The sequence below is a fragment of the Aptenodytes patagonicus genome, chromosome 1 (assembly GCF_965638725.1).
Source record: "Aptenodytes patagonicus chromosome 1, bAptPat1.pri.cur, whole genome shotgun sequence".
Lineage (NCBI taxonomy): Eukaryota > Metazoa > Chordata > Aves > Sphenisciformes > Spheniscidae > Aptenodytes > Aptenodytes patagonicus.
Genome location: NC_134949.1, coordinates 94930888 through 94943292, shown reverse-complemented (window position 1 = coordinate 94943292; position 12405 = coordinate 94930888). Strand labels below are relative to the sequence as shown.

General features: G+C 42.5%; 1 protein-coding gene across 3 annotated transcripts; it reads left to right on the top strand.

The window, feature by feature from the left end:
• The first annotated feature begins 556 nt into the window (after nt 1–556).
• Nucleotides 557–8827, top strand: SFT2D2 (SFT2 domain containing 2). Of its 3 annotated transcripts, XM_076349490.1 has the most exons (8): nt 557–748; nt 1625–1711; nt 2044–2129; nt 3147–3228; nt 5293–5328; nt 5440–5498; nt 6269–6298; nt 6955–8827. In XM_076349490.1, exons 1-8 carry the CDS (start codon nt 686–688, stop codon nt 6992–6994), a joined length of 483 nt encoding a protein of 160 aa, XP_076205605.1. In that variant the 5' UTR covers nt 557–685; the 3' UTR covers nt 6995–8827. The 3 variants fall into 3 exon arrangements, with proteins under 3 accessions (XP_076205605.1, XP_076205624.1, XP_076205614.1); XM_076349509.1 differs by lacking the exon at nt 1625–1711; XM_076349499.1 differs by lacking the exon at nt 5293–5328.
• Nucleotides 8828–12405: the final 3578 nt, after the last annotated feature.

Here is a 12405-nt window from a genome sequence, read left to right as displayed (position 1 = left end):
ATGCCTGATTCTTAGGGAAAGTGGGAGTGTTTGCTGTCTCTTAAAAAAAACCAAACCAAGCCTATAAATGACTATGAATATAATCTCAGCCACATGAACCTTGGAATCGGCGCTAGGCTGATCTTTCTTAATCTCACTGATGTGGAAGGTTTGCAGTACTGAAGTTCGTGCACCTGCTCCAGGAGAGGTGTCGCAGGACGGCTGGAGCGCCCGGGGGGGGCAGCACAGGACCAGCCACGCCACTTGCAGGACCTGCGTCCCCTCAGTGTCTCTCACCCGACCCCCCGTGACGGCGGAGCACTGCCTCAGGAGGCGGAGGTGCCCCGGCGGGCTGTGGCTCCGAGCGCAGGGCTCGCCGGCACAGCGCTGCTCGGGGCGCCTCCAGTCCTCCCCTCCGCCGGGCCCCGCTGCCCTAGGGGGACTCACCGGAACTTCGCCGCTCGTAAAGTCCTGGAGGCGGCTGGTTTCTCCCCCTCACCGCCGGATGCGGTCCCGCCTCCCCCGCCCGGCGGACTACATCCCCCGGCAGCCTCCGCGCCGTCGCCGCCGGCCTTCATCTACCTGCCGAGTGCAGGTAGCCGTCGGCGGCGCGGTGCATGCTGGAGCTGGTAGTCCCTGAGGAGGCGAAGGGCAGTTCGGCCGTGCGTGGGGCAGAGCGGCTCGGGCGCGGGCCGAGGCGGGAGGCATGGACAAGCTCAAGCGGGTGCTGAGCGGCCGCGACGCGGAGGAGCCAAGCGGACTGGCCGAGGTAACGCTCCGCTCCCCCTACACCTGCCTGCCTTCCGGGGGGGCCGCGCGCCGGGGCCCGGGCGGCGGTTGGCAAGCGGCGGTTGGCGGGAGCGCAGCGGCGGCGGGGGGAGGGGGACCCTGGGCCGCCCCTCGGCGCCGCCGCGGCCCCTCGGCGCGGGTCGGCCGTCGGCGGGACTGGCCCGCGCCGCCTCAGCCCGTCGTTGGGCCTCCGGCTTCCCGGGGCGGAGCCGGCCGGGGGCCGCCGGGGACGGCGGTTCGTCTGGAGCCGGTCTCTGGACCTTTCACTTGCACTTAGAATCCCCCGCGTTTTACCCCGCGAGGAGCCGCTGCCGGGGGTGCCGCTGCCTGGGAAGGGGGCCCTGGCGTCTGTTTTCTGTGAGAGAGGACGACTCGGTCTCCCGAGTGAACCTGGGCCGGCCGGGCACGGGAAGACTGGTTGCAGCGAGCCCGAAGATAAAGCGGGGGAACGGGGACAAGTGCGGGCCCGCGCACTTGTTTGGTGGGGGCAGGGAAAAAAACCCACTCAAACAACCAACCCTCCGCCTGTTTGTTTGCGGAGTTCGCGGAATAGCGAAAAAGTTGCCGGTCCCGGCAGTGCCGGCGAGCGTGGCGGGGGTGGGCGGTCCCGTGCGGGTACCCGCCGGCGGGAGGCAGCGCTCCCTCCTGCAGGGACTCCCTGTCGCTGCTCCCTAATGGGGAGGTCCCTTAGCAGCACCCGCGCTTCCTGCGGGCGATTGAAGAGGGTGCTTAAAAACCGAGGCTCCGTTTGCGCTAGGACGCAGTTTAGCATCTCAGAGGAAATTTACACACTTTATATGTGGCAAGATCTTTAGTAAATAATAACTTGCACTCTTATTTTTCTCCTCGTTTCTAGGTTATTGATGCAACTTCATTAGGTTGGGGCACCAGAGTGAAAGGCTTCATTGCTTGTTTTGCAATAGGATGCCTGTGCTCACTCTTGGTAAGGACTTTTTGCCAGATCTCCCCGATATTTGAGTTTCAGGAGCCCTAGTAATTACAGCCTTGCTGTGTGCTGTTGCTTGATTTTTTTTGATTCTCTGGGAAGACATCTGACTTGGTTCCAGTTAGATGCAATGCGCTAACTCTTAACAAGAATGCCAATAAATGCAGTTTACTTTCGTGTGTGTGTGTGCGTGTGAGTGATTCTGCAGTCTGGGTTTAAGTTTTCCTAAGACTTCTTTTGTGTTGTGACACTTCTTGGATATGTTTCTTTTGCAATTTAAAAACAATATTTTTTTTTTCTCCTCTTTCTCTCTAAATGTTTCTTTTCAGGGTAGTTGCCTGCTATGGGTACCAAGGAAAGGGCTGACGCTCTTTGCAGTGTTTTATACACTGGGGAACATTGCATCTATTGGGAGGTAACAATCTTTATATATTAGTTCTCTAATAAAGATGAGAAACTAAAGCAGAATGATAGGTAAAGGTGCATAAGTGGTAGAAACTGTTGCATTTGTGTGAGAAGATTTGCTTATGTAGATCATTCTCTTGTTGCTGAATTTTAACGAACAGCATTTCCCCAGTAGTGCCCTGAAATGGTAAAGGGAATTTTTATTTTGTTTATTGTTATTAGCAATGCATTCAAGGTAAAAGTTACTCATCAGTAAAGAAGAATCAAACTCATGCTTTGAGCATTAAGGTTTTTTGATTTTGTTGGGTTTTTTCCCCTCAAGCTAAAAAGAATTCTTTGCCATTTTGCATTTGGTAATGTTCTGTGTGTTTTGGTGAATATATTTGGGGCAGTCTGTCTGTTGGGGTAGACCCAGCTGATAAGCCTTCATGGCCACTGGGGTTCCTGAAGCGTAGCCTCACTGACTTTGTGACAGACACGACCTTCTGTGACTGAGGAAACTTAACAAGATGTTAGAAAGCACAAGGAATGGAATTGGATATACATAGTAATGAGGCAGAAATATCACCTTCGATAAAACTTTGACCTTGTATAATTCATGCAGTATCAGTCACCAGGGGTCTAAATGAGGTCTGCAGATCTGGTAAGGGATCAGAGAATGGATCCAGGCCTGAAAACAGCCCTTTCTGTAGAGGAAATGAGCTGGATTACCTGATCTAATTGAAGCTGACCTTGACCTATGCTTCTAGCTTGATAGTTCTGCTCTGCTTATGTTAATTGTAACTGAACAAGTGTGAATAAGGTGGTAGAATAAATACCTTGCTCAAAGAAAAGCAGAAATGGATTTTGTCTCGTATATCCTGTTTCTTTTGTTATGCAGTACTGATTACCATAACAACACAATAGTGTACTGATGCCCCATATGACAGCAGACAATTTAACAAAATAACCCCCCTTAATGAGGAATCTTACCTAGTTTCACTTTTGCCTTTCTGCCTCTGTGTTCGTCTTGTTTTGTTTTTCACAGCACTCTTTTTCTTATGGGACCAATGAAACAATTGAAAAGGATGTTTGAGCCTACACGTTTGATTGCTACTATTGTTATGCTAGTAAGTATCAAAGCAATCAGTTTTAACTCATGCTAACCTGTAAACAATTTCCATTGTAAAGTCCTTTCATATACATTGATCTAACTATGTCTCAAGATGTGGTGTTTGTGGGTGTGGGGTTTTTTTGTTTTGTTTTTTTTTTTTCTTTCTTAAAACATCAAACACCCTGCAGATCTGCTATAGTGGAAAGGTATGTGTAGCACCAGAAAACCACCTTCCTATTGGGAAAGACTGAGCTGAAGCCAGGTTGTTATGCTAAATGAGCATGAAGGGTCTGTGGCTGGTGCGTGTGAACCATGCACTTTTTTAGGGTGATTGAGGTCACAATATCATATTTTCATCTTGCTTAAAAGATGAAAGATGGGAAACTAGTTTTTAAAAAGTTGTACTCGGGAAGTTGTTAGACATTCTATTTTGCATAATTTTGTCTTTTTATATCCTACCTGATTTGCTTTAAAGAGCTGTGTAGGTATTTCTACCTTGTTAAAATCGTCATTTCCTGACAAAACAACTAGGGAATCTCTATGCCTTGGTCATCTTGCATTAAAAATACAGAAATCATCCCAGTTGACTGATAGCTTCAGGTTTTGAAACTTGTATGACACAATGAAATTGCAAATTCAACATTCAGCTGAAGTCAGCCCTTGGAATTATTTTTATCTTCAGAAGAATGGGAATTGTGATGAACCTTCTACTCTGTGTGTGTGTGTGAAAATTGCTGCTAAGTTTCAGACTCTTTCTTGTTTAAAGTGCATGTGCTTTTTTTGTCTCTTCAACTTTCCCATCTTCTCTTGGAGAGTCTAAAATCTGAAAGGTGGCTTAACTTGCATGAAACTGTCCTCCCATTTTCAGTGTGAGTGTCTTCAGAGCGTTCGCTTGGCATCGGTGCTTCCTATTTTCTCTTTAAACATCCAGAGAGGCTGCAGGCAACTGATAGAGCTTGAGAAATTGACTGTGTATGCTTGCAGATCAGCAGCAGGCAAGAAGCCTACTGTGTGGTGTGTTTGTTTTGTATGCATTTATGATGCCTGGAGTCAGGAGAATGCCTGGAATGTTGTTCACTGGAATAAAGTCAGTTGTTAGATGTATGATGTAGTATTTAGACCAATATACAAATCACCACCTTAAAACTAATGGAAAAACTACACTTAATGTCAATAATTATGGCTGAGGTGAAGCGTATGATTTCTTTGGCAATGCATGTGTTACTGTCTTGAATATGCAGTACTGAATCTTTTTTTTTTTTTTAACTCAAGCAGAAAAGTGCACATGATAATCACTAGTAGCACAGTGGTACGTGTATATCAAAAGTCTGTTAGATGTTGATGAAGGAAGATCAAATATCAGCATCTACCATAGCTAAATGAGCTGTCTTGTCTTAAATTGAAAATGAAAAGTTGAACTAAAAGGAGGCTACTGTTAAAACAGAAAATAATCCAAAATGGCCTACTACCCCCCAAGATTTTAACTGTAGTAAAGACACAGCACAACTCTGAAAAAAGAAAAAGTGCTGGTTTGAATGGCTGTGCTGGACTTTATATTAAACATGAGACATACTAAGCAGTAGCTGAAAGTTCTTGAAAGCGTATTGTAGTTTTAATTGGCAAGAATTAAGTAATGATATGACTTCAACCCCATGGTAACCTTGAGAATCAACAGGAAATGTGGCATGGACAGAAGCAGAAAGACTAGAGTTGTAACTGAAAAGTCTTACTTATGCAAAATGATGAAGTATGGTCTATACCTATGACACCAAGAAGTGTGTGGTATGACGTAGGAAGCTGCTGACTTTGCAAAGAGCTGTAGGAACCTCTTCCTCTTGTTCCTTTGCAGCCATAAAATTATTTTTCTGGAGATACCAGGCTGGTATTTCCTCATTGCTTTAATTCACTTCAAAAATGTAATAGCGAGGGTATTTTAAATAAGGAGAACTCTTATGCAGTGTTGGATAAAACTATGAAATGATGTAATCTGTCTCTGTGAAGGAACCCATTACGGTGTCACAATATCTATAAAAACTGAAGTTGTTTCTATGTTTAATAGAAATTGTTTGTTTTCTTCTAGTTGTGTCTCATACTAACATTGTGTTCTGCTTTCTGGGTGAGTACTCAAGTCCTGGAGTATACTGGAGTATATTTTAAAAATAAGGTGCTTACATTGTTGTCTCATTGTGTGCTATGTTCCCCCCCGGCCCCTTCTCTCTTCCTCCAGTGGCGTAAGGAAGGACTCGCGCTCCTTTTCTGCATCTTACAGTTTTTTGCCTTGGCGTGGTAAGTGATTTCCTCCCCACACACTCCATTTTCTGTTGCACCTAACATCAGTAGCTGAATTGTGAGTGGATTTTGACTTTGCATGAGTTAGAGGGAGGGAGAATTTTTACCTCACCATTCCCTTAGATGCAAGACAATGCATCAATGAGGAGCTGACTTGTTCCCACTTCTTGGTCTCTCTCACCACTTCAGAGGCTTTGGAGATGGAGCTCGGGGCTCCATTTCTGGGGGAAGTTCCTTTAAATGTATTTAATTTCTGTGAGCTTGAATTAAAACTGCTTTTTTTTCTTTCCCTTTTAAATCAATTTTTTTGCTTACTGTCTGGTATTCCTCTTTTACAATCTCCTGAATTTTTCTTGTTAAAAGACCCAGATATGCCAATCAAATTAAGTGTCAGTGTTCTTTAAGTTAACATATGCTCTATGTAATGTCACAGAAGTAGTACAGAAACTGATGTGAACATCTAGCCAGCCCTCAAGACTAATCTTACCTGCCTGTAGGCGTTGGAGCATGAAGAATATTGGGTGTAGGGGAACTGTGCTTAAAATGCTTCTACAATGTGCCCCCTGATTTTGCGATAGTGTTTCACAACCTGGCTGGGCTAAGGTGACTTGCAAGGGTACTCATTCCTGCTGCTCACAAACTCAAAGCTTCATTTCGGTTGTGTATCTTGCAGTTACCTGTTTAGAGCATCAGAGGGGTTGTTCTTCTTGTTTGTGACTCTAATAAAATCTGACATGAAGAGTAACTTTAAAAATCTTTCTTCTTAGGTATAGCATTTCCTTCATACCATTTGCAAGGTAAGCTTCCCTATTCCCTTACTTTTTGTCACCTTGAGGTTTAATGATACAGAAGATTAGTTTATAGAAACATTGTAACGTATGGCTTTAGAAGTTTTTTCCATGGTGGTGTTTTAGGGGGAGGAAATACAAGTAGTTAAACCTGAAAATGAAAAGCATCTTCTCTAGTGGGAGAACACAAATGTAACAAAATGAGAAGGCTTCCTATAAAAATATGTAAGTGTGCTGACCGCACGCTAAACTTAAGTCTTGTCTTTGGAATGCCTAAATGCTGGTCCAAAATGCTACTGGACAAGTGTATTCTTCTGGGTACCTTTTTTCCCCCGTTCTCCCCCATGAGCGCTGTTCTGTGTTTGAGCACACAGTTCTCTATCCTGCTCCATCAACCCCACCCTTCTTCAGTGCACCACCTCAAGGTAGGCCTACAGGTGTCATTTCATTGCAGTTGGGCAGGTGGATGATGAGCAGACCCGCTTGTCTCCAATGCATTCGTGTAGTCATGCAAATTATGTAAGCGCAGTTAATACATGGTCAGCTGATCTTTTAAGCCCTTGGTGTCAGTGTGGTAGCAGCATGGAATGAGTCTCATCAAGCAGCATAACTGAGGTGACTCTCTCTTTTTTTTTTTTTTTTTCTTTTCTTTCTCCTGCTTGTAGGGATGCTGTGAAGAAATGTGTTTCGGTCTGTCTGTCCTAACAGGAATACTGGATGCTTCACAAAGTTCTAGGAAGTTTAGTAGAACTATGTTAAGATCACTGTGTATGTATTTTCCCACTTCTGTCTCAAACATGTGCCTTTCAGCTTTTTGTTAGAAGCTCCTTGTGTTAAATCCAGTGTATGCAATTGCTTGGTTTTGTAAGCAATGGTGTCTGTAGGACAGGGTGCTCGTGATCAAATGAAGTTCAGCCTGGCAGAAGAACTGGCCAGAGATCTAGAATTCGTTATGATAATTCTTATGTAAAATCATGTATTTGTTCTGCAAAAGTAACAAAGTAATACATGAAGCCTGTAAAATGGAGACCTCGACTCTGATGCCAGACTAGAGGATTTCTTTTTCAAGAAATCAGTTGCCAACTGATTTCTTACTGACAACTTGGGTTTTTTTAAATAGCCTTATGTCACTTAATCTTTGCACTGTTTGCCTTGGATAATGGAATATTGGTATTCTTTCTTTTCATGCCTCTCTTGCAAAATTTTAGGATTGAGACTTCTAAAAGATTTAATTCTAAATGAAAAGACTGTTTTGGAGTAAGTATGAAATGTTTGTATCTTTAATGAAGTATTGAATTTTCAGTTTAGACAGATGTGTTTCCCTAAAATACATGAAAGGGACATTTTCACCTGGAAAAACTTGTTCCTGTAGGAAAAGCACTTGCAAAATAAGGTTAATAGAATTTTTCAGCTGCCAGAAACATGAGTTCTTTGCCTTGCCTACAGCTAATGGCAATACATACAAGGTAGGAAACTGAAATTTTTCACATGAAGCAAGGTGCTTCTCTTCCCTCCCCCCCCCCAGCTGTAGCATAGGAGCAGTGTGAAGCTGAGGGCATGATAGGTAAGCAAAGAGAGAATTTGTGTATGTCATTTCTCAAAGGACAAACTCTGATAAGGTGGAATTGGGCTATTGTTTAAGCAGTCTGGGCCAGGGAGAAGACATTTTCTTCTGAACTTGTAAATAAGTTAAAGCTCCAACATTTCTTTTTTTTAAGTGGGAGCGGTTTCGTTTCTCCTAAAGCTCTTGCATACACTAGTGAACTACTGCTTTGAGGAGAAAGTGCAATTTTCTATTGCCTGTCTTAACAAAGAAAGCACGTAACAATCTAGCTGCCAGCTCCAAACAAATGCTGAACAGTCAGTATCTAAATTCCAAGGCCACCCTACATTCTTTTTATCCTCTGAGCTATGTATAAGCACTTACTCCCAAACCGTTGCAGTGGTCAGTTGTTTAATATCTGAGCACAGATTTCCACTTCTGCTGTGTGAGATACCGTTTAACTGCTTTTGCCTTTCCTCTTACCAAACTGTCTTGCTGGAGTCAGTGTCTATGAAGATGATTATCCAGTGGACTTTAGTATGAACTGAAGCCTCTCTTCCTCCATCTACCAAGAGTTTAGTCGTTTAACAGCATTGTGTTTGCATGGCAAGTATATCCCTGACTTGTACCACGAGATTTTAATGTAGGAAAAACCTAGATCTGCTTGGCAATAAAGTATAAGCCCACAGTGAAGCCAAATAATTCTATGGCTTCCGGAAAGTTACTAGAAACTGAGTTAATTCAAAATCTTAAACTTAAGTGTCCTTCTGATAATTTATAAAGCACAGTACCATCCTGCTGTTAGGATCCTCTAAAAAAAAAAAAAAAAGATTCCCTTTTGAGGATGGTATGCAAGGGAAATTTTAAGTCTTTCTGTGGATTCCAGCTGGCTAGAGTTACTGTTACAAAGGCATCTGAATGGAAAATGCCGCCCTGAAAACATGGCACTGATGTTGGGATGAATCAGTTATACAGGATGATGTTCAAGTGCTATGTCCTGGTGCCTCCCCCCCCCCCCCCCCCCCCCCCCAGGATTTGGAAGTTAGTGTTGAAATAACTAGGTTGACTATTACTTTTCTTGAAAGGAAGAATTAGTTAAATGCCCAAGAGAGACTGGGAATTAAAGAATACTGATACTTCTTTTCCCTGACTGATCTAAGACAAGTATCTAAACCAATGTGTGTCTCTTTTTATCAGGGAATAGGTTCAAAACCTAATTTACATCTGTCAAAGGACCCGTGTTAGTCTTTTATTAGGACTCTGATAATGTTTACAGAATTCCTTTGTATAAGGGCAATTGAAATGCAACCCTAAATGCCTTTTACATTCCAATATTTCTTTAGTTCTAACATCTCTGGGTGTTCCTGGAAAACGCTACAGGTATAGCATACATTATTTCTCCTTCCCCACTCCAGGAAAGTTACGTTAACTTGGATCATCATTCCAGGCTCATCAGCAGTCAACATAATGGAATTTGACTTCTGGGGTTCTTTTTTCTTTTTATGAATACTTCAGATTAGAAGGAGTAAAAGCCTTTTTCTTATTTTTTGACTAGCTTGTGCAGGATTGTGGTTCCCTGACTGTCTAGCAGTTCCTCTGGAAGAACACTAGAATTGTGTATGCTGAATATTTGTTTTTCAACTTGCATACTAGCTAACTGGAACCTTTTAGCTGACTGTTGTGAGCACAACCACTTAGAAGTAGGAAATTACCAATAGATAGCGGGTAAACTTAAATGGATTTCCCCCCCATCCCTGCTTTTTAAAGCTGTAATTCCAGCTCCACAGCCTTTTATTCAGTAAGAGAGACGAACAAATCTTCATTTGACTGCATAGCACACGAGGCTAAGCAATTGTGCCCTTAAAGGGAGGGAACCCAAGGGGAGATGGCAAAGACACAAGGATCACCAGAGTGCTGCTAGGGTTTATGTTGCCCTTTGGTGTTGTATTGTGTTCCTGTGAAGGTCAGACAGTAGGAGAGACTCACCATATTCTTGCCAACATGTGAAACATACTCAGGGTTTGTCACTTCATCTACAAGCAGTTTTGATTTAAAGTAACTTTTCTCTATCAGAACAAAACTCTTCAGATTCTCACTCACTCATAAGTAGTTGTGTTCAGGCTATTGCCAAGTTTAGCAGCAAAAGATTTTTTCCACTTTGTTAAAATACTTTATTTTATATGATTTTACATAATCGGGGAGTAAACTAGTATATGAATGTTCCCTCTTGACCAGTTTCAATCTGAATTAGATTATACCATTATACCTTTTTTTTTTTTGTCATTAAAACTACTTTGTGTTAACCAAAGCTGATGATATCAAAACTTATCTGCTTGGCAGGAAGCATGGTGGGCATTTCTGAAGCCCTCTCTAGCTTTCTATCTTAATGTCTTTCAAGGCAGGAATGTTTGTTGTGTGCGCTCTACTGCAAATAGAGGTGTGTTTTAAATCACAAAGCTCCTTCCTTCCCAAAGTCCTTGCTCAGTTGCCTACAGCACCTAACTCAAGGCTGACTTTCCTAAAGAAACTTGTGTGATGTTGGGTTCCCATCTTGGAAGGATTTGGTGCTCTACCAGAAAGTGCTTTTTGCCCAGCCGCGCTGTTGGTCAACTTGCCTATCCACTTCTTTACTTTTTGCAGTACAGATAACACAACCTTAACCAAGCAGCCTTAGCATACAATTCTAGCATGAAATGTGCATATCTGGGATCAGCTGATTTTCCAGATATAGTAGAAATGGAAGTGGGGAGGGTGGTAGTCATCTGTTCCCAAAGCACTGAGATTCTATACATTACAATGTGGGATTTTTTTTCGTTACTACAGAATTTGTTTTATGTGATGAAATCCATTGTGTATACTGGTACCATCTGAGATGGTTCTACAGTGATGATGTAAACAATTTCATCTTGTTTGGTATTTACAGTAATAAGATTGTTCATGAGCTGTTACAAAAACCAAGGAAGAAATTTCTGCACCAAGTTGAAATTCTTTTAAGAAATCATGTTTTAAAAAAGAAAGTGTGTTAGGCTTTGTGTGTGAATACTTCCTATGCAAGTTTGGAGGAGGGCGGAGACTCTGCTATGGGATGACTTCCAGCTAGGTGCAGGGTGACAGGCTTGAATCGATCATAACTTGCGGGTAGATTGCAGCTGGCGTGCGATGCATTTGGAGGCTCACGGCACTGTTGCTTACGTGCAGTCTGAAACTCATGTTCTGGGAACTGCCTTGTGGAGCAGTGTGGGCACTTGAAGCTCATCCCTTTTTGCTGTGTGCTAAGAGATTGAAAGAGCCTCTGTTGAGTTTCTGAGAATGGTTCTTGCTTAGTTCTGGTACTTAATCATGTTGATGAAAGTAAGATCACTGTTGCTATTGTGGACTCTCAAAACTGAGGAGGATGACGACGTTTAACCACACGTTTGTCTTAAATACTGATGTTTACAACCACAGCAAATACTGACCATGTAGGACAGAAAGCACAGAAATGGTATATTTTCTTAAAACCGCGTGCCTCTCTGTAATGTGACAACACTAAATTTTTTTTTAACAAAAAAGCTGGAATTGTTTTGTAAGATAAAAACCAAACTCTCAAAATTCTCCACAATGTTTTATACTGTTACTGATTCTGTCTGCTGTTGTGCTTTTTCTATGTATTTACACTGTTTGATTTCTACTTTGATAAACATCTTTTTTCCTAACTTACAGCTTTCTCTGTAATGAAGTCTTTACTTACAACTGCTGTTTGTTTTTTTTTTTCTTCAATAAAGTTGTCGTTGCATTAAATTAATTTCTTTTATGGTTAATATGGAGTTTTTAATGATGCCGATTCTCCAGGTGATGCTGGAATTGCAGTGGGTTGGTTTGTTTTGTTTGTTTAAAAAAAAAAAAGTGTACACAGCAAAGGAAGTGAGGACAAGACAATCACGACATGTACGGCTGAGGGGAGTTTCTTTGTCACCGCTGCTGTGCAGCTGCTTCACCCAGCATATGTCTAGCTCAAACAAATTCTTACCAGCATAGCTGCATGCACCTAGACAACTGGTTGGCACAACTAGAGTTGTTAAGGTGGGGATGATATTTTTATTACTTCTTACTTATTTGTTTACCTCAAGAGCCAACCTAGATGCGCCAACAAACTATTGGCTTAGTCCATGCTACAGAGCAAATAATTCCTGATGCTGTTCTGTCAGCAGAGACTAGAGTTATGAATCAGCATGCCTCTGGCTCTTCTCTGTGGAATAAATACACTCTGAATACTGATGTACACTGGAAGTAAAAAGCCGATGATTTATGAATGTGTGTTAAAAGTGGAGTTAGAGGCAATGATTTTAATTTTTTTGTGTTTTTTTTTTTAAACTTTCAGAAAGCATGTCCATTTAAGTTTGTGCCTAATACGCATCCAAACACTTGCTGTGGCTTTAGTATTCCTTGGCAGTGTACAGGGGCTCTGCATTGGGCTGTTCAGAGTATATTAAACTTTCTTCTGATTGACAGGACAAACCAAAACAGTTGCTGCTTTTTTTTTTTCCCCCCCAAGGGTGGTGGTGAGACTTGTGTGCTGTGGGAGACTGTTAAG

Bases quoted from the DNA above. Each gene is read 5' to 3' on its own strand.
- SFT2D2 (XM_076349490.1), top strand. From the start codon at position 686: ATGGACAAGCTCAAGCGGGTGCTGAGCGGCCGCGACGCGGAGGAGCCA. The intron at 3,229-5,292 runs GTAAGTATCAAA...GTTTTCTTCTAG, and splicing joins TTGCTACTATTGTTATGCTA to TTGTGTCTCATACTAACATT. The intron at 5,499-6,268 runs GTAAGTGATTTC...CTTTCTTCTTAG, and splicing joins CAGTTTTTTGCCTTGGCGTG to GTATAGCATTTCCTTCATAC.